Source organism: Schistocerca gregaria, chromosome 4 (assembly GCF_023897955.1).
Source record: "Schistocerca gregaria isolate iqSchGreg1 chromosome 4, iqSchGreg1.2, whole genome shotgun sequence".
Classification (NCBI taxonomy): Eukaryota; Metazoa; Arthropoda; class Insecta; order Orthoptera; family Acrididae; genus Schistocerca; species Schistocerca gregaria.
The window spans coordinates 543,815,738-543,837,572 of NC_064923.1; the positions used below are offsets into that span (position 1 = coordinate 543,815,738).

The following is a 21,835-nucleotide window of genomic DNA, read 5'->3' on the forward strand; positions in this document are numbered from 1 at the left end:
GTCGCGTGGTTGAATCATGGTGTATAATCTAGTGATCCGATGGCAGGGTGGGGATATGACTAACGCCCGGTGTACGTCATCTGCCAGCGTGTGTAGTGCCAACAGTAAAAATCGGAGTCGGTGGTGTTACGGTGTGGTCGTGTTTTTCATGGAGGGGGCTTGCACCCCTTGTTGTTTTACCTGGCACTATGAGAGCACAGGCCTGCAGTGATGTTTTAAGCACCTTCTTGCTTCCCACTGTTGAAGAGCAATTCGGGGATGGCGATTGCATCTTTCAACACGATCGAGCATCTGTTCATAATGCATGGCCTGTGGCAGAGTGATTACAAGACAATAACATCCCTGTAATGGACTGGCCTGCACAGAGTCCTGACCAGAATCCTATAGAACACCTTTGTGATGTTTCGGAACGCCGACATAGTGCCAGGCCTAACCGACCGACATCGATACCTCTCCTCAGTGGAGCAGGCTGTGAAGAATGGGCTGCCATTCCCCAAGAAACTTTCCAGCACCTGATTGAGCGTATGCCTGCGAGAGTAGAAGCTGTCGTCAAGGCTAAGGGTGGACCGACACTAGATTGAATTCCAGCATTATCGATGGAGGGCGCCACGAACTTGTTAGTCATTTTCAGCCAGGTGTCCGGATACTTTTGATCACATAGTGTACATACCAGGTCAGGAGCGGGTACTCAGATAGTAGTTTATCCGTATAAACGTTGGATTTGGAACACTGTTGCGGATATTGTTCGTGGCATTCTGTAGACTAGAATACTCTTTTTTTGTATATTTAAGTAATATAGGTTGTCCAAGTGAACTATTCACATTTAACATATTTTTGTTAATTTACACATAAAACAGACAACACTATCAATCGCAGCAATTACTGTAATGGAACTAGAAATGCTAGGAATTCCAGTAATAGACCAAATCAGAGATTTGTGTTCAGATTGTTTTATGTGTTTGTCGGCAGACGATGTGCAGCGGCGATGCGGGAGGGCCTGTGGTGTGCCTTGTGAATCGGCGTGTCCAGCTGTTCGGCCTGTTGTCGGCTAGCTCTGCGCCGGAAGAAGAGTGTTGTGAGACGCCGGTAGCGTGGAACTTAGTCACCTTCCTCGGATTCTTCCGGTCAGTATGTTGTATCATTCCTGCTGTTTGGCGTGTCATAGTTCTTTCTTTTGATTCTAATTACTTACAAGTGATTCGTTTTCCCTAACATAAACGATCAAGAAGTTTCCGCTCGAAGACCGTATAGTCCAAAATCGGTAGGTCAATCTGGCTAAGTCACTGTGAGCATTTAGGTAATCGTCTTACCACCAGGTTTAAGTTACCCTTTTGATGAAACACGGCGTTCTGCTTCGTGGAAAAGTCTGTGACTGCCTGCTGCAATTCTTGTCCAACGGGAATCATCAATCCTTCAAGACCGTTTTCAAAGGACCAAAGGGGTGATAATCGCACGGCGAGAGATCAGGCCAATAGGACAGGTGCTGAAATGTCTCACACTTGAGTTGGCGTATGTGTTACAACATTTGCAAACTTGGGGACGTGCGTTATCATGAACTTGCCGCATCATTCCACAACAGTGGTTTTTCAATAGACCTCCTGCACCATACACATTCATCATTCTCTGATAGATGTCTAACGGTATTTGTCCTCGGCAGCCAAGAAAGGAATAACAGCACATAGGTCCTGTTTGGACGAATTAGATAATGACGTCGCCATAGCTGACATTTCCACGTTTACCACACGCACATCGGACAGACACGAATTCCGCACTAATCCCTTACCTATTTGTCGATGCTTATGTACCCGCACTGGAATCGTGTTTCGTTGCACAAACGCTGCAGCAACGCCCTCAAACTGAAACTTTTTGATCGACTCTTGTATTTTTCTATATTGTCTTATATTATCTTTAGGTTTTGGCATCACTTTTTGTTTCTCTGGCCCACATGATTGGTATTAAAATTAAATTCTTTCTTGTTTTTCTTTTTTTATTCTTTCTTTTTCATAATGTACGTGATGAAATTCCAGCTACGTTGCAATAATAACATCAGAGAGTTTGAACGTTGCCTAAAGGAATGCTTATGCTATTTAATGTTACGTGATGAAATATAGGTCATGTAAACTCTCTGAACTGTAATCATGAAACTAATTCAATGCATGTCAATTATGTACTGCTCTGAACTGTACTAAGAGCTATGAAGATGCAGTGAGCTCATCCCTAGAAAAGTTCTGAATTGCTATCGGAAATTAGTCAAATCTAAGAATGTTAGCTACTGAAAATCCTGAACTCTAACAAAGAAATTCATTTAAGAATTTATACATACCTAAGCCGTATCAACAGGTTAATGACTTTAAACTGTGTCCTGAAAGTGGGATGACTTGACATGTGACACTACCCGCAATGAAATTTCTCTTTGCACCTGCTCTGCATCTCGTGGACTCGTACAATGGGAAACCTACTTTATCATCTGTAAGGAAGTACATTGATATACCTCGTTATACGCAAATAAGCGGCTTCACATATGTGAAAGGACATGATTTCGATCTTGGGAAGAACAGGGATACAACTATGGAAAGTTATGCTCGACATGTGCAAAACATTTCTAGCAACTTTGACTGAATATATTGAATGATTCAAAAGGATGCATACAATTGAAGGAGGTGATGTAGGAGTCGAAATATAACTAATCTGGAACTTATGGTCTTGGAAGTCACCCAGAGCAAGTGAGAGCTCTGGTATGTCAGGCACAACAAGAACAATCAATGCACAAACACTTTAGTTTCAGCAAAAAAAAAAAAAAAAAACGAACATTTTACTCAACAATGTTGCAAGTTGCAGAATATCTTAAAAATGTCGACCATCCCATTCAGTATGGGCATAAAATCTTCGCAGAAAATTCTGCTGCACTCTGCCAAGGACACCAAGTACTGCCCGAACCTCATCAGATGCTGTAAGTATCCTATCATGTTTCATAGTCAGAAAATGGGTGTCATATACACGAGACTTTTGATATGTCCCACAAACAAACAAAAAGATTCAAGAATTGTCAGATGAGGAGAGCGAGATGGCCATGCAATTGGAACTCCCCTTCCAGTTCAGTGCTGGGGATGTGTGGCACTGAGTATACAATTTTCTTCCACAGAAAAATATACAGATGCTCCCTCTAGCTGCATCTACATCTGACAATGCATGTTAATTGGTACATCCTCTAACAGTTCTGGAAGAACTCGTTTGATGAAGATCTTTTACCTCAGTCCATACAGACATGGAAGCAGATGTCCAGTTAGTGATCGCTAAAAAACCAACCCATATGTTCACAACAAACCGCTATTGCTGGTGGTGCTGTGCCCAGTTGTGGGTGTTACGACAGTTAGAACCCATATCTGGGGAGTTGTGCCTCATCTGTGAACAACGTGTTGCTTATAAGGCTGGGCTCATTCTTACAACGCCGAATAATTAATTCATGAAACTGAACGCTTTGTCGGAAATCACCCATATCCGAACCCTGAAGCACCTGTATCTCCGAAGTGGTGGTGGACGATTAGATGTTCGAGGCTGTAATTTACGACTGCCTGGATATTGAGCATGGTACTGGTGTTAAGCTTTGTGTGCATCGCCAGTGGCTCGACCACGTCTCCCAGTTCTGCCGACGTGTGCCCTGCCATTTCGCAGAATAGTCCTGGTGTACATATATCACAAACACTGCATTTACCCTGCAGTGTATACCACCGATCCACAGCAGTACTGCAATGTAAACAGCCCTATTTCAGAGCGCAAGAATGAGAAACAGATGTACGTACACAGAAAATGATGCAAAAGACCTTAACGGCATGGCGACAGACAGAATGCACTTAAATGTCGAGCAGTTCCACATACAGAGAAAAAGTACATTACCTCTGCTGTACTTACGGTGCTTGTGCATTAATTTTTCCTGTTGTTCTTGACATTCCAAAGCTTTCACAGGCTCAGGGTTACTTCCAAGACCATAAGTTCCAATTCCTCTATCAACTCCTTCAGTGTTGTGTGCAACTTTTCTAATCACTCTGTGTTGATACTTTAAAGTAAAAATAGCAAAGATAGTAAAGTTCCAATTGCATGCATTAATTACGTAGCTAATAGCTGAAAGCTCAAAATGCATGACCCTGTGTTGCAGAGGTCCAATATACACAAAATTATGCATATCTTGGGATACAACAAGCCCAAAGAAAACACAATGTGGGAAGAGTATAAGGCATAATGTAGACAAAGGACACGAAAAACAGGATGTCCATATCGGCCTGTTCATGCCTTGAACAAGTCGGCCGTTAAACAAGTTACGATGCGAGTGCCTATTAATTACAGATCCTCAGTTATGATCTGCCAATCTGTGGCTTTAGTTTCTTCCTGTAATCAGCACGGCCGGCCGGAGTGGCCGAGCGGTTCTAGGCGCTACAGTCTGGAACCGCGCGACCGTTACGGTCGCAGGTTCGAATCCTGCCTCTGGCATGGATGTGTGTGATGTCCTTAGATTAGTTACGTTTAAGTAGTTCTGAGTTCTGGGGGATTGATGGCCTCAGAAGTTAAGTCCCATAATGCTCAGAGCCATTTTGGAATCAACACGAGGAATAAGGATAAATGTGGAAGATACTGATTACACGCATCATATGCTAGCTTCTCATTATAAGACCATGTACGTACCAGGAAGCGGTTTGAATAAATCTCTAATGCGCGGAAGATTATAACGTGAGCATTCGCAATATTTGCACTCTCTGGTTAAAAGGAAATGTTGACTAAAGGCGTAATAATGAAATTCCGCAGCGGCACAATGCGGCCCATACACAAGCCTTCCTTCCACCACGGCGGTCAGTAGAGTAGTCGTTCTCACAAAGCACGTACGTGACTTTTCGACGACGGAAGATGACGTCTCCTTCCAGGTTACAAAGTGAAGCGGGCTACGTGTCTAAGCTCAGGTCGAAAGACCTTTACATTTATAAAGAAATCGATTGTGAGAAAAGTAAAGACCGATAAATTAACTTGAACTCTTAATAGTCTCGGATGGGGAAGTAAGAAGTTTAGAATCATGACAAGCATCGCTGTCGACATGTTACTACGTCACGGTCTTGAATTCTATTATAAACTGACTTGTGGCTGGAATTTGAAGGTGATGTTCATCAAGAGACGCGTGCAGTGTGATTCAGTAAAAGGACCGCAATCCATAAATCTGTTATCACGAAGCTGAATGCCACCTTCGACTGCGGTAGTACAACGAACTTTACACGACAATGGAAGAGCATAATGTCAAATGACCAATTAGCATCAAAAGACCACGACAGTTTTAAATCGTTTCTCAAGGAATTATGAGGGCTACGATCTCCTTGAGACTGGAAGTCTGAATTGAAAGAGAATTCAGTATGACATGATGGGTCGAGATGTGAGTGATGATGGAACCTTGGGGAGAAATATCGATGTTTTTATGAGCTTTCCACTAATAGAAGCATCGCTCCACCACCTGGTCATTTTTTTTTCTTACTCGTTCTTTTGACAAAATCGCATCCGAGTTGCTTTCACTTTTAGTTTACGTTTTAACATACTTATTCTGAAATGGCCTCTAGAATATTTAGCAGTTGCAGCCTTTTTGTAGCGAACTGAAAAATTCTCTCGTATATTCAGAACATATTTCCTGCTCCCCTCGAATTTTACCTTCTCTTTCTATTGCGATGAGGTACCTTTTTCCGTTATGTGGAAAAGGCAAAAACTCTATGCCCATACGTACAAGTACTAGTGCCTGTACGCTTTTCATTTCTCTTAACAAGCGACCAGTACGGTTTCTATCATCGCGACAACGAGTTTTCAGTTGGTTCGCCCGTTAACGATATGATCGAATTATGCTTACAGGTACAAGCAGCAGTCTCAGGTGATCGTCAAGTTACAATTTTCGAAACTCGTATCGGATGGGACGCTCCTCTCATGCCATTCTTCTTCCAAAGTAATGTGGAAGGGTCACAACTGAACAGTGTAAGAGCTGCAAGGAATTTAGGATTGTGTTTACGGAAATTGCACGTTAACGTCTGTAACGACAAACATTTGTCGTGACCGGGAACGTATCTAAAGATCCTGGCGATCACTTGTTCCTACAACAAAGGAGATAAGACAATGTCGAAGAAAAATATACGATGGAGCAAGTCTGTATTTCGAAACCTGGCTACGAGTAGGTTAAACAAGAGCCCGGGCCGTGACAGTTTCAACAGCTTCCGCTGAGTGAATGATATTGCATAAACTGAGCTTTCTTGCCATCGGAGAAATTTACGGCTGCAGCCTAAAATGTCTTGGATGTCGATTTCAGACAATTCATTAAAGTAGTCCTTCCTTTGGCACAGCCGGTCACAAAAACTTTTTTGAAAATGAATGTGCGGAATAGAAATAAACGTAAAAGGGCTTTCACAAAACAGCACCCATCTATAGAGTTTTAAAGGCACTAAATTTGAAATCAAAGAAAACACTGGATATACCATTTTTATCATCCCCTCACGAGATACGATGGTTACAGTTTAGTGCAGCCTAACAGTGAAGAACTACCCGAATTTATCAAGGTGAGAATTAAACGTGTGTTCAGGTTACACACAGTAACCAAATCCAAGCAGCTGGCGCCTACTGGGCCTCTAGTGAAAAAAGAAAATCTGTGAAAAATTGATTAGCAAACTTCACTATAGCTCCCAAAAGAGCGTGATATCCTCTTTTAATCTAGAGGGAATTTTATCCGTCATTGTTTCTTACTCAGCTCGCTGTATAAATGCCAGTAGGCACTCTTGTGGCATCAAGAAGCTTCATCGGGCCATTAAAGCAAGAGAAGAGAGCGGTTGTCGATGAGGGCATATTTATTGCACCATTATATACAGAGGTGACAAAAGTCACAGACATTGTGTCGGGCCTCCTCCTGTTGTGCTGCGTAGTGCAGCAACCCGACGTGGCATGGACGTAACAAATCGTTGGAAGTCCCCTGCAGAAATATTGAACCATGCTGTCTCCATAGTCGTCTATTACTGCGAAAATGTTCCCGGTGAATTATTTTGTGACAAACAGACGTCTCGATTATGTCCCATAAGTGTTCGGTGGGATTCAAGTCTGGCGCTCGAATTGTCCAGAATGTTCTTCAAAGCAGTTGTGAACAATTGTGGCCTGGTAACATGGAGCATTGTCTTCCATAAAAATTCCATCGTTGTTTGGGAAGATGAAGTACATGATTACCTGCTCGAAGAAGCCGAACGTAACCACTTCCAGTCAATAATCGGTTCAGTTGAACCAAAGGGCGCAACCCATTCCAAGTAAACACAGTTATGGGGCCACAACCAGCTTGCACATTGCCTTGCTGATGACTTGGGTCCATGGCTTAGTGGCGTCGACGCCACACTCGAACACTACCATCGGCTCTTACCGTCTGAAATCGATACTCATCTGATCAGGTTGCGTTTCATTGGCAGGACACTTAGAAGATGCAACAAGTCCACTAAAGAGACAGCTTACACTACACTCGTTCGTCCTCTGTTAGAATATTGCTGCTCGGTGTGGGATCCTTAACAGGTGGGATTGACGGAGGAAATCGAAAGGGTGCAAAAAAGGGCAGCTCGTTTTGTATTATCGCGTTATAGGGGAGAGAGTGTGGCAGATATGATACACGAGTTGGGATGGAAGTCATTACAGCATAGACGTTTTTCGTCGCGGCGAGAGCTTTTTACGAAATTTCAGTCACCAACTTTCTCTTCCGAATGCGAAAATATTTTGTTGAGCCCAACCTACATAGGTAGGAATGATCATCAAAATAAAATAAGAGAAATCAGAGCTCGAACAGAAAGGTTTAGGTGTTCGTTTTTCCCGCTCGCTGTTCGGGAGTGGAATAGTAGAGAGATAGTATGATTGTGGTTCGATGAACCCTCTGCCAAGCACTTAAATGTGAATTGCAGAGTAGTCATGTAGATGTAGATCAGGCTACGTTTTCCAGTGCCTTGGGTCCAACCTATATGGTCACTTGCACAGCAGAGGCGCAGCGGAAGGCGTCGGACTCTAAACAATGGCACTCGCGTCGGTCGTGTGCTTCCACAGCCCAATTACGCCAAATGTCTCCGCATTGTCCTAACGGATACGTTCTCCATACGTCTCACATTGATTCCTGTGATTATTTCACGCAGTGTTGCTTGTCTGTTAGCACTGACAACTCTATGCAAACGCCGCCGTTCTCGGCTCTGGTAACAACACTAAACCCGAAAATCACTAAAGCACACTGGTGACCGTTCTACCTGTGACAGAGAACTGCAACCTCAATCATTTATGTACCCACTGAAGATGTGTACATGAACGAAGTTACATTGACAACGGACAATGTCTTCTAGGCATTTCACTTTCTTTGTCAGGCAGCGTACATCTATGGTGGTGAGCTAAAACGGTGCGTTAGACACAGCAAGCATTTGCTGTACCCTTTTCCCACCAGACTCCAGTAAGTTTCAAGATGTTTTAGCGTATCTTCATATGCTGTAAGTTTGATCAAATGATGGCTGTAGTTGCAGTTGTGAGATCCTCTTTAGCACCTCTCTATCCTTTCTATGTTCCAGATTTTCACGAGTAGTGATTCGGCCCGACAGGTTATAGAACTGCATATGGCAGTGTCATTTCTTCACAGTACTTTGTTGCGATTTTTACGCTTTTCAAGTATCTGCTTATGTGTATCACGTCACATTTACGTATCACATCGCTGAGGTCTCGCATGTCCAAGCACCAAAGATGGAAATTTTTACTAAATTTTGTTAATTTCTTAATTCCCATACCTTTAAATATTGCAAAAGTATATCATTACTCCAGAAATTTCCTATTAGAGCCTTATATTTTTTACTTGTTTATGATTTTTTCAACCTACATGTGTGTTTCTTGGCCTACATGATCTCTGTTCAAGCCTCTCTCTGCAGTGTAACAATCCCACCCCACCGTAACCCTCCCACGTTGAAAGGAATTACAGTGCTTTCGACATCTACTGCGAACATAGAAATCCTTCTGCCGATAATCACATTAACATGACGCGCTGAGGTCACTCAGCAATTAGTTAGTTCAGCGCCCGCAGCCAGCGCAGTACAATATTCCGACGACTAGTTTCCTACTTAGCAGTGGCTAAAAATTATTTGGATTTCATCGTATTACTGTTAAGTTTAGGAATCACATGCTGCATATCAAATTGTAGCAAAGTTAGGTACCATTTTCTAACATCTCTAAATAAACGTTACTTGTTTTCTCTTATCGCTTTGCCACATTTCTGTTATAGTGCCACTCTGTCAAACAAATGTTTGACTAGCAAGGATGTAAGCAGTTAGCTTTAAGGAACTATAGCAGGGCAACACTTTCCTGCTAACTTGGATGTTTGGGTTGAATTAATAGTTCCGTGCAGTTACTTCATTCGCGACATTTCGCTGACGAGGAAAAACTTTAAATATTGCTTACAATTTTTGCCAGTCAACATTTTGGCAACAAGGGAAAACCTTAACGATTGTTCGTTCTTTTCACCAAGTCTCAACATTTTAGCGACCAGAAAAACTGGAAATTGTTAATTATGAATTTCGTCAATGCAAACTCACAGTATTCTTAACACTAGGAAACGAGTAAAAGAAACAGTTCTCGAGAAAAAGAGAAAAATTACTAAACAGGACAAATTTTATTTTTACTCTACTTAGAGCACATGATTATTTTCATTGATTTTTGTGGCACCACTGCGTGGCTTAAAATATTTGTGCCCATAGTACAATCTATGGTTATTACCCAGTTTGATTTCCAGGAAGGTTTTTTTTTGTAAGTTTTATAAACTGTTCTGAGCAGATTTTTCAGACATGGCCCAGCTGAAACTCGTTTTTCAGCCAACGCTTAACATATTGAAACGATCTTCAGCGATCCAGGAGCTCATAGTAGCGGGCTTGGGCCGACTTGAAAAAAAAAATCAAAAAAAATCCGAAGGCCAAACACAAGCTCCGTAGTTCAAAATGCCGCTGCCACCCGTTCCAACACATGATCGGAAAACTGACTTCTGTAACGACTACATCCAGCGTGTGGAGCAGGACAGCTCACACATCAGATCTCAGGTGGTCTGGAGCGAAAATCATTTTTATTAGCGTATGCACGCCCCACTGTATTTCAACTTCTTCAGAAATTATCACCTACTTGTGAACCTGCGACTCCTGTTTTTTCTGAGATTAAAGAAATGCTTGCGAAAAATTTTGACTCGCAAGTTCATGTTGCTGCTGCCAGACATAGATTTTTTCAGTGTTTCAAGACGTCATATCAGAGCTGTTTACTCAGTGGATACTCAGTAGCGGAGCCTAAGAAGGGAACGTAAGTATCATTATGAAAATTATCAGTGTAAGAAATCTTATGCAGATTCACTAATTCGCGACATGCTTATTATGCATTCCCTTGACAATAAATTAAAGAAGGACTTCCTCAGTCTGACAAACTCATCCTTACTACATTGCTTGCCGTTTATCTGGGCCTATAAAAAACCACACGTATCTGCTGAAGCAATACTGTTCAACGTTGCTGACGTTTTCAGTACGCATTAACAGGCGGCATGGCCAAGCCACCACACAGCCAGACCAGAAAAACACAGGTAGCGCGCTAGTCAATTTGAAATTATAATTACGATCTAGTTCTCGGTATGGTGTAAAACAAAAAAGGTCTATTGCAAGTCACGTTGTAACTACTGTAAAACGACTGAATATACCGGTGATATATGTAAAATATATCACAGTCAACAGAAACGGCAGGCCGTCATACGGCAGTGGTTAATGATACAAAGTCAAGTACTGTTCATAACGAACATGTGCATATTAAAAAACTTTAACAGTCAAAATGTCGCTTGAATGCCAATTTGCTGGCCATAACAAATCGTCAGCTGAGATTCTTGGTGTTGTTGTGGTCTTCAGTCCAGAGGCTGGTTTGATGGAGCTCTCCATGCTACTCTATCCTGTGCAAGCTTCTTCATCTCCCAGTACCTACTGCAACCTACTCCTTCTGAATCTGGTTAGTGTATTCATCTCTTGCTCTCCCTCTACGATTTTTACCCTCCACGCTGCCCTCCAATACTAAATTTGTGATCCCTTGATGCCTCAGAACATGTCCTACCAACCGATCCCTGCTTCTATTTTGGCACCTGAGGAGACTAGTCAGGGTCAGTCCGCTGACGAGGCCATCGTTCTGTCTGACATCTCCCTTGGGTCGTCATCGGAGCTGATGGGCATTGATGTCGACCGGGGCCTATCTTCTCGCCCCAGGACTAAATCTCCGGCCAGTACGGGCTCTCCTACAAAGCACAGAGGCAGATTGAAAGTTCAGCCACCCTGATCACTGGCTCCCATCTTACAGTGGAACCTGAATGGGTTCAGGACGCATGTGGCCGAATTACAACTCCTTGTACGAGAGTGCCCCTTGTGCTTATGTCTCCAAGAGACACATTTTCTGGCTACTGATGTAAGCAGTTGCAGTTGACCTTCTTGTGAGTTGGAGGCTCACAGTCTGTTCAGTTTACTTACAGCCTCAGGATGCAATAGACTTTGAGGCTCTCACAGACCTTATTAGCCAACTCCCCCGCCCATTTCTTCTTCTGGGGCACTTCAATGCTCATAATGTCTAATGGGGCTCTCCGACTACTTGCCCCAGGGGCCGCGTTCTGGAAAGCCTCATGATGTCCTAAGAACTGTGCATCCTCAACTATGGTGCTCCCATTCATTTTTGTACTGCTTCTGGGTCGTCATCTGCTATTGACGTTTCCTTTTGCTCTCAAACACTCTGTGGGAGTTGCTGCTGACCTCCATTCTAGTGAACACTTCCCCCTTTGGATTCGCCTCCTGGATGAGGCTGTGGCATTACCAGTGCCGCTCCAGTGGCACCTCTGCAGAGCTGACTGGACACTTTTCAGCCAACTGGCTGTTTTGGAACACCGTGCCAGCGTCCCCGAATGGGTAGACCATGTTACAGCCGTGATCTCCCATGCTGCTGAAATGTCAATCCTACGGTCATCCGGTCATCCCAAGAGGCGTCCTGTCCCTTGGTGGACCACTGAGTGCCGCTCAGCCATCCGAGCCCGCCGTACAGCTCTGCGCCGCTTCAAGTGCCGTCCCTCAGCTGACAATCTTGCGGCCTTTCGAGTGGCAAGGGCCAAGGCACGGCGGGTGATTAAAGAGAGCAAACGACGGTCATGGCAGTCGTTCTTGAATTCCATCTCCCGCTCCACTAGTTCTACCAAAGTATGGGAAACCATCAGGAGGATTTCCGGGAAACTCTGCCAACTACCTGCCACGTCATTGCTGCATCAGGGATGTCTCCTCACGTCGCCGAGAGACATTGCCCAGACACTGGCCATGCATTTTACGGAATCTGCCGCTACTATTAACTGTGATCCAGATTTCTGCCGCTACCGCACTGCCACCGAGAGGGGTCACTTGGTCTTCCGGTCTCCAAATTCCGAACCCTACAACTGCCTCTTCACAATGTGGGAACTGGTTTCGGCGCTGTCTGTGGCTCATGATACTGCGCCTGGTCATGATCAAATCCGGTACAGCATGCTGCAGCACTTGTTGCTGCCATCCAAGGAAGTTCTCCTGAATTGTTTTAATATGATATGGGTATCCGGCACGTTCCCTGACTCGTGGAGGGAGGCGATTTTGATTCCCCTCCTCAAACCGGGGAAGGACCGAACGCATCCCAGTAGTTATCGAAGTATTGCTTTGACGAGCTGTGTCGGGAAGACGTTGGAACGCATGGTCAACCGTCGCCTGGTTTGGCTGCTCGACACCAGGCAGCTCCTTAGCCCCTCTCATTGTGGCTTTCGGAGATGTCGTTCCATTATAGACAACTTGACCCTGCTTGAGGCGGCCATCCAGCAGGCCTACCTACGTAACCAGCATTGTCTAGGTGTATTCTTTGACATTAATAAGGCGTATGACACTACTTGGCGCCGCCTTATCCTCAATCAACTCCAACAGTGAGCTTTCGTGGCCGTCTTAATTCGGTCCTTTCTTTCCCACCGCCTCTTTCGATATCGGGTTGGTAATGTGCTATCTGATTTGTATGTGCAGGAGAATGGTGTTTCTCAGGGAAGCGTTTTAAGTGTCTCCCTCTTTGCCGTCGCCATTAGCAGTATCACGTCCACTATCCGGAGTCTTGCCCAATGCTCCTTGTTTGTAGACGATTTTGCTGCTTTCTGTTCTTCCTCCAGTCTTGTCACTGCTAGTCGGCAGTTGCAGCTTACGATAAAGCGATTAGAGGCATGGACTGCGAAGATGGATTTTACCTTTTCTGCAGACAAATGTGTGTGTGTTCATTTTAATCGTTCTCGACGTCTTTTTACCTCCCCTGAATTGCGTCTGAGGGCCACTATTCTTCCTTTTAGCGACACTGTGAGGTTCCTGGGCCTCACTTTTGATTCCAAGTTGTCGTGGTTGCCTCACCTTAAAGACCTCAAGGTGCAGGCACTGAATATTTTGAAGTGTCTGAGCCATCGGTCCTGGGGATCAGATCGGGCGCGTCTGCTGCAGTTTTTATAGGGCTTTCGTCCGATCGCGTCTTGACTATGGTTTCACCGTGTATGGCTCAGCGAGGCCTTCGTATCTGAAGATTCTTGACGCAGTACACCATGAGGGTATCAGGCTGGCCACTGGTGCCTTCCGTACCAGTCCCATCCCCAGCCTGTGTGCTGAGGCAGGGGAACCGCCGCTCGCCATCCGGCGGAAACTCCTCATGGTACGACGGGTGTGTCAATTCCTTGCCTGTCCTACCTGCCCTGCGTACCCTACAGTTGCCCGACCGCCTATGGAACGTCTCTTTTCCAGTCGCCCCAGGGCAACGAGACCATTTGGGATTCGTGCCAAGCATTTGAGCGTCCTCTTAGACTTGTCGGTGTACCGGAGGAGCTGCAGTCCTGCGTTTGTTTTTTACCCTCTTATTTTCCGATATTTTACACCAGAATCCCGACCATGTACCAGTATTTACGGATGGCTCTAAACAGGGGGACTCTGTTGGTTGTGCTGTTGTTTTCCCTGATCGAGTCGTCAAGTTACGGCTTCCTGCGGCGTTTACCATCTTTGATGCCGAATTGTTTGCGATCTTGCGGTCATTGGAGCAGATGAGATGTGTTCCCAGTCTCAAGTTTCTCATCTGTTCTGACTCCCTGAGTGCCCTTCAGACGATGCAACACTTGTACCTAGCGGATACGGTCGCCCAGAACATCCATGATGCCCTACTCCACCTGCAACGGCAGGGGAAGGAGGTTTCTTTCTGCTGGGTGCCGGGGCACGTGTGTATTAGGGGAAACGAACTGGCAGATGTGGCTGCCAAAGATGCATGTTCCCTTCCTCACATTGTTGAATGTGCCGTCCCCCTCCATGCTGTTACCTCCCTTTTGTGTTTTCGTGTTATGCGTCAATGGGAAGAGGAGTGGCTGGCAGTCGGTGAAAATTAGCTGCGTCTGGTCAAGGCCACCACGCGGCCATGGCGTACGTTCTACCAGTCATGCAGGCGCGATGAGGTTCTCCTCACTCGCCTCTGCATCGAGCACAGTCCCGTAACGCATGGTTTTTTACTCCGGCGGGAGGACCCCCAATCTGCAGTGCTCGTGGCGTCCAGATTACTGTCCTCCACATTTTACTTGACTGTCTTTTATTCTCTGACCAGAGGGCGGTGGTTTCTTTGCCACCGGATTTGCCCTCTATTTTGCAAGACGACGCAACGACTGTGGTTAAGGTCTTACGGTTTTGTGTCCTATCCAATTTTTTGCCTCGGATTTTAGGGAGAGGGTTTTAATGTGCTGCTGGGTGACTGGCTCACCCAGGTTTTAGGTAAGAGGTCCACCAGTCACGATTACCTCCTTGTTTCCCTTAGGTTTCTGTTCTCTTTTCCTTGAGTTTCCTTTCCTTTTTAGTGCGTTTCTTCTCCTCTTGTTTTTCCTCTGTATGTGAGGATTTGGAACTGCGTCAGGTCTGTGTCATTTAGCCGTTCTCCTTGTTCGATGTCAGTAGTTCTAATGGAATGTTGTAATTCTGTAATTCTTGGAGTTCACAAAATGTCAATCAGTTTTCAAATTGACACTGGGTCAGTTTCAATCGTTTACCTACAAATTGTCCCAAAAGTAAGGTATGCCAAAGTTAAAAGACTTTTAAATATCAATCCAGAGATTCCAGTGAAAGGACAGTTACGGATGTCACGTTATAAACAGTTTACGAAACAGGCTACAGCCGTGGTTGTAAATGCCAATAAAGCAACGAATTTATTAGAACTGGATATCTTCAACGCTTTGGGTTTCACTGTTCACGAGGGACCATACCAGATTCAAAGTGACAATCTGAATGGAAAGTTAAATTAGCTGTTGCAAAAATGTGGTAAGATTTTTTCCAAAGCAAAAAGCAGTCTCAGATGTTACAGAGTACACATTAGGCTGAAGTTGAACGCGGGATAGAAATTTTACAACTCAGGCAACATTCGTTTTGGATTAAATGATAAAGTGAAGCAGAGACGCAACCGTCTTGAACAGAGTGAGGTTGTTGAAGACATAACCAGTGGCCAGTGGGCAGTGCTGATCACAGTTGTCCAGAAACCGAACGGCTCAATTCGCATTTGCAGAGATTACAAAGCGACGGTTAATTCTAATTCCATTATTGATTCTTATCCTGTTACCAAGCCAGAAGAACGGATGTCAGGCTGGTGATGTGTACTTTTCCAAGCTGGATCTCAAAGAAGCATATTTGCAAATGTCTGTGTCCCGAAAATACACTGAGATTTATTGAGATAAATATTCCATTTGGTCTCTATCATTAACATATGATTATCCTTCAGAACAACCAGCCTGCCAAGTTGGTTCCAACGGTATTTAGAACAATTAATTCAAAAAACTCTGAACACTGTAAACTACCTTGACGACGTAATTGTCTCAGGCTCAACGTCACATGTTCTTTTACAGAATTTGGAATCTATTTTCAGAATTCTACAATCGGAAAATTTGAAATACAGCAAAGACAAATGTATGTTGTTTCAGCGCGGAGTGCAATACCTCTGCACACGGCAGAAAGCCGACGCTGCAACACTCTGAGACCGTTGAATCCTTCCGCTCCCCAGGATGTCTAGCAATTACGATGTTATCGAAAGTTTCTCCCTCAAGTAGCTTCCATCATCGAGCCCTGTACTACATGTTACGTAAGAGCGCCAAATGGAGCTGTGTTTTTACGACATATGATCCAAGTAAAATGCTCACATTTGCTGCAGATGCTTCAGACAGTGACATAGGCGCCGTACTGTCACATCGCCATCACGGCTTTAGGTTCAAAGCGTTCGAGTCAAATACTTTGACAGTGGCACAAAGAAATTACAATCCTGTCAAGAAAAAGACTCTCGTAGTTGTATTTCCACTCAAGAAATTCCATGATTATACTTATGGACGTAAATTCGCACTCCTCACCGACACAAACCTTTAGTGACTATATTTGTATGGAACAATACTCTTCTTACACGGACAGCTCAAAGTTTGCTGCACTGGGCTCTTCTGTCGAACTACGACTGTGAAATTGCATCCAAGTCCACAGCACAACACTCGAACCTAAATTTTCTGTCACCTCTGCCAGTAGGTCAAATCAAAAAGTTCCACACATCAACTGATGTCTGTTTTGCAGTAGATGTTAGCAGTCAATACACTGCGGAAAATTTCCCAGTAAACTCAAATTTATCTGCCTAACTTCTGCCTACAGATTCTGTTTTGTTAAGATCAAACTGTATATTCGCTGGTCTTCGTAACCGAGTGGTTCTAGGCGCTTCAGTCTGGAACCGCGCTGCTGCTACGGTCGCAGGTTCGAATCCTGCCTCGGGCATGGATGTGTGCTAGTTAGGTTTAAGTAGTTCTAAGTCTAGGTGACGGATAACCTCAGATGTTGAGTCTCATAGTACTTAGAGCCATTTGAACCATTTGAAACTGTATATTCACACGGAGTGGCCTGATGATAAGAAGTTACTTAAACAACAAGATATTAAATCTTAATGGCATTTGAGGGATGCACTTAGAATGTAAAACGGTGTCGTTGTTCTATATACGAAATCAGGTGCTTAAATCTGAGGGACTTCAGATGCTACATGATGCCATTGGGGCGTAGATCATACCAAACGCTTTGATAGAAAGAAAAGATACTTGGAAAATATTGACAAATTCCTTCAAACGCTTTGTCTAAATGCCGCTAATGTCAAAAAATACCACTCACCTACGCCTCAACAGGCATTAGAACCTTGGCCACGTCTACATATTCATTTTGCAGAACCGTTTCTCGGAAGCCACTGACTCATCCTCATCGATGTTCTCCTCAAATTTATGTTTGTGGTACAGATGTCAGAAATATCCTCAACAAAATCCCATTCAGGCTTTGTCTAAGGCCTTGTCTTGAAGGACTGTCGAAATCTAATGTCACTGACAATGACACACAATTTTCCTTTCAGACTTTAAACTATTTTGTGAACCCAACAACATTTCACACAACAGCACTGCATCGCTTCATCCTGAGGCCAATGGGCTCGCTGAAAGATTCATACGAACTTTGAAGTCGCACACGACTGGGTTGGTCCAACTGTAAGAGCCACTCCATACGAAGTACAAACTGCGCTGGAGAAGCTCCATGGAAGACCGCATCCAACATTAAAGTCAATTTTAAACCCACTCATGCATCCAGAAGTCGGTCCTCAACAACAGTCAGAGCAAAAAATTTTTTCATATGAATGGTCCACTCCACATTTAAATGTACAAGACGCGTGGGGAAAAAACCATAGTCATAGAGCACCTTGACAATGTTAAGTTTAAGATTAGTTGTTCACATGGATTCGCAACACAGCATAAAAGCAAATCATCTCACATCACGGTCATATGCATACAGGTAGAACTTCTAGGTTGTTTTCTTTTACAAACTCAGGAGACCTCTATGCAGCAAGCTATTTGGGGGATCTTACGATGCTGCCGAAAGATGCCCCACCAATGCCTAGAGCAAATGGCCCATGCTGCATTCAGCCTGCGATGCACCATTGAAAGAGGACGTCATGCCTCCCACTTCAGACCAGCTAACGGAAGTCGAAATGGCAAATGTTTTATCGGCCGCCCCCTCACCGTGGTATTGTGTGGGTTTCCCACGGTACTATGGGCTAGCACTATGATAAACAGCGTTCGTGAACCTACCAAATGCGCACAACGGCGAGGAAGCATGACACTAATGAAACCAACCGGCTTCATCATCTTCCTTCCACCCACAGGGGAGGGAATGTTTTGTACCAAACAAGCGCTACGCAACAAATACCACGAGAAGCCGCCACCACACAGGCATAATCGATCGCCCGGCACCCTCCAGACGGCACTAATAAACTAGGATTTCTTTCCGTTTCAGCAGCGCATCATATATACATCGGCCGATAGTATGGACAGCCTCAATAGTAAGTGCTGTCAAGCATAGACTACATTGCTTCCGACTTGCACTGACAGACACGCACATTCTTTCGATGACAGGTACCAAATCATGACTCTCCGTGGACACTCACATAGTACAAAACCGGCAGTTAAGACACTTCATTTCAATGCCTGCAGCCAGGTCAGCACAGTACTCTGATGACTACCTTCCGACGTAGGTGTCGCTGTTTACGGAGCAACTGGACTATTAAGAGAGTCTGTGATCACTACTATCAGCAAATACAGTGACTGTATCACTGACTGCCAAGTGAGAGCAATAATTATTTAAATTTCATTTTATTAGGTTTAGAACATCAAGTGCCTTGCATCAAATTGTACCATAGTGCCATTTTTCAACATACTTATAATATATATTATTTGTTATTTCTGATTTATTGACCCACTTCCTTTAAAGTGTCATCAGGACAAACAAGTGTTTAATTAGCAAGTGTACAATCGGTTACCCTTAAGAAACTATAGCAATGGAACACTTTTCTGCTATTCTTAATGTTTGGGCTGAGTTCATATTAGCATTCAGTTGCTACATTCACAGGATATTTCATTTATAAAGACGGAAAACATAATTTTTGGAACAGACAGAGACAGTGAGATAAAGGATTTCAGAAGAAGAAGAAATTACGTTAAATCTTAAGTCTGAAGAAGTATACTGTATTAAAAGGGGATTTAAATATTTTATTACTGCTTTTGTCCGGTCCAAGAAATGAATAATTTTCCTTTTGATTTAATTTTCAATTTAAATAAATAAAAACATAGAAACAATGAAGTTACACACAAAAGGAAATTGTTATGTCACTTACTTTCTTTCATTTTTCTACAAAATTATTATGTTTTTAAAACAAGATTAGCTAAAGACAAAAAGGAAAAAATAGTGGCCTAGGATTAGCGTCTTTGGCTATCAATCAAACGTCCAGGGTCCCAAGTTCGATCCCAGCTACTGCATGATTATGGATAAAAATCATCAGCGAAGACAGTCGAAGAATTCCAGTGTAAGGAGTCATTCTCGTTCACCAGCAGCTTCGATGGAAAGGGTTGAGGAGAGGGCAGAGTTTCAAAACAACCTCTTGGCCTTGAACTGGGAAACTGAAACGAAAGGCGGAAGAACCTGCAGTGATCGACGGCGTGTGGATGCAAAAGGCAGAGGAACGGAAAACATTCCATTAAAGAGGCATGAGATATATCCACAGAACATGTGGCCTCTAATTAAAAACAGTAGCTTTATGATCTCTTCATTGGCAAAAGACTTCGGATTAGTCCGCCTTCCCACACACCCATTCAAAAGAGAACTGCCAAGAGGGGGCGGGGCGTTACCACAAGAATAAGATTCATAAACCAACTAAACGTTAACATTCTACGCGTCGGAGCGTTAAATATCAGAAATTTGAACGTGGTGGGGAAGCTACAAAACCTGAAAAGAGAAATGCAAAGGCTCAATATATACACAGAGGGTGCAGTGAAGTGAAAGAGGAAAAAATCGTGATTTCTGGTCAGACAAATACAGGGTAATATTAACAGCAGCAGTATCTCGTACTATGAGGAGAGGACTCGCTATGAATAGGAAGGTAAGGCAGAGAGAGAGAGAGAGAGAGAGAGAGAGAGAGAGAGAGAGAGAGGTACTGTAAACAATTCCGTGACCGAGTTGTTTTCATCAGAATCAACAACAAACCACCGCCAACAACAACAGCAAAGGTATACATACTGACGAAACAAGCTGTAGATCAAGAGTTAGAGACATTGGAGTAGGATATTAGCTGTGTAATTCACTATGTAAAGGGGCATAATAATCTGACAAACACGGGAGGGAGGGAGGGGGGGCTGGAACGCAGTAGCATAGAAAGAAACAGAAAAACGGTTGATGAAGAATGTGGGCTAGGTAATAGGAATGAGAGACAAGAAAGACTAAAAGAGTTCTGCAATGAATTTCAGCTAGTATTACTGAATACCTTGTTCAAACATTGCAAGAGGAAGAGGCATACTTGGTAAACGCCCTCAGATACAGAAAGATTTCAGCTGGATTACATTATGGTTAGACAGAAATTTCGAAATCAGACATCCGATTGCAAGAGGTAGTCGGGATCAGATACAGAGGATCACCACTTAGCAATGATGAAAATGTAGACTGAAGTTGAAGAGAATCATCCGGAAAAATCACTCTTGAAAGAAGTAGAATGCTGAAGTATTGAGCAATAATGAGGTCGCTATGAAGTTGTCTAAGGCTGTAGATATAGCGACAATGAATACCACAGTAGATATTTCAGATGAAAAGAAATGGACATCTCCAGAAACGGGAATCGTAGAAGTTGGACAGACAAACATATTGTAGAGGGTATGTTGAATGAGGATGGAAACTGTCAGGATGCGCCGTATTAAAACTCGTCCGAGTTTCCCATGTGATTTATTATTTCTAGCTACTGTGCCGCTGTTCCTCTCAGTCTGCATCACCGGTTCCCACAATGCTGAGGACACCACTTCGTTGTCTGCGAAACGGCTTGGCATGGAATGGCTGCACCAGCGAGCAGTGCACCACACTGCTGTGTATCGGTCTCGTACGGCCACCAAGTTGTGATGACGTCAGGATGCGCTGGCAGTCGACTCAGCGGTCTTCGCCCCTGCCGCCTCGGCGCCCCCACAAGGAGCTGCATGGCGGCCCGTAGCGTGCTTCCTCGTCAGCGTGGCTAATATCGCAGAGACAACAGGCGCCCACGATCTGGCATCCGAATCTGCGGCCTTTACCTCAGAATGCCTCCGGCTTGTGTTGGGAGCCAACAGGACTGCCCAAAGCAGCGCACCATGGCGCGGCCCGCCACTGGCTGGCTGCAGACCCCGTGATGGCCTCAGAGGGTCGAACCAGCGACCTGACGTGGATTGAAATGCTGGAGCCCCATCTGCTGCTGTGTGTAGCCGGTGCTGGGACACGCCCTGCAGTCCAGGAGAGCTGGCACACTTGAACGCCTTGTTAGTGAATTGGCGCCTATTTATATGCGGTTGTGTGCCTAGTTTTGCTAACGCGCTGCTCCAGTTCATGTACTCATAACACATGGGTTGGGCCAGTCGGCCCCTTCTGCCTGTAACTTGCGCAATGCACACCGCTGCATTTACTCTTTTCATCGGGTCTACAGCCCCCTGGCCTCCATTCTACTTTGCATCTTCTCGTAGGGTAACTTACTGTCAATAGGCCTGTGCCTGGCTGTAACTTGTGCACTCAGAAATACTGCGCCGAAGTTAACTTTACCCATTTTAAACGGTGGTGCCACTACATTATTCCCCCTTTGAAAGGACTCAGTCCCTGGGTTGACCTCTAACTACTCCTAAAACCTGTTTGGCTCGGCACATACTTATAACATATTTACT

General features: G+C 44.2%; 1 protein-coding gene across 1 annotated transcript in view; it reads left to right on the forward strand.

Annotated features, from left to right (window-relative positions):
* Positions 1 to 21,835, forward strand: part of LOC126267802 (uncharacterized) — a 160,641-nt gene that overhangs the window by 86,732 nt on the left and 52,074 nt on the right. The window contains exon 4 of the mRNA XM_049973107.1: positions 970 to 1,124. Within this exon, the coding sequence (XP_049829064.1) occupies positions 970 to 1,124 (155 nt within the window). The remainder of the gene's footprint in view (positions 1 to 969; positions 1,125 to 21,835) is intronic.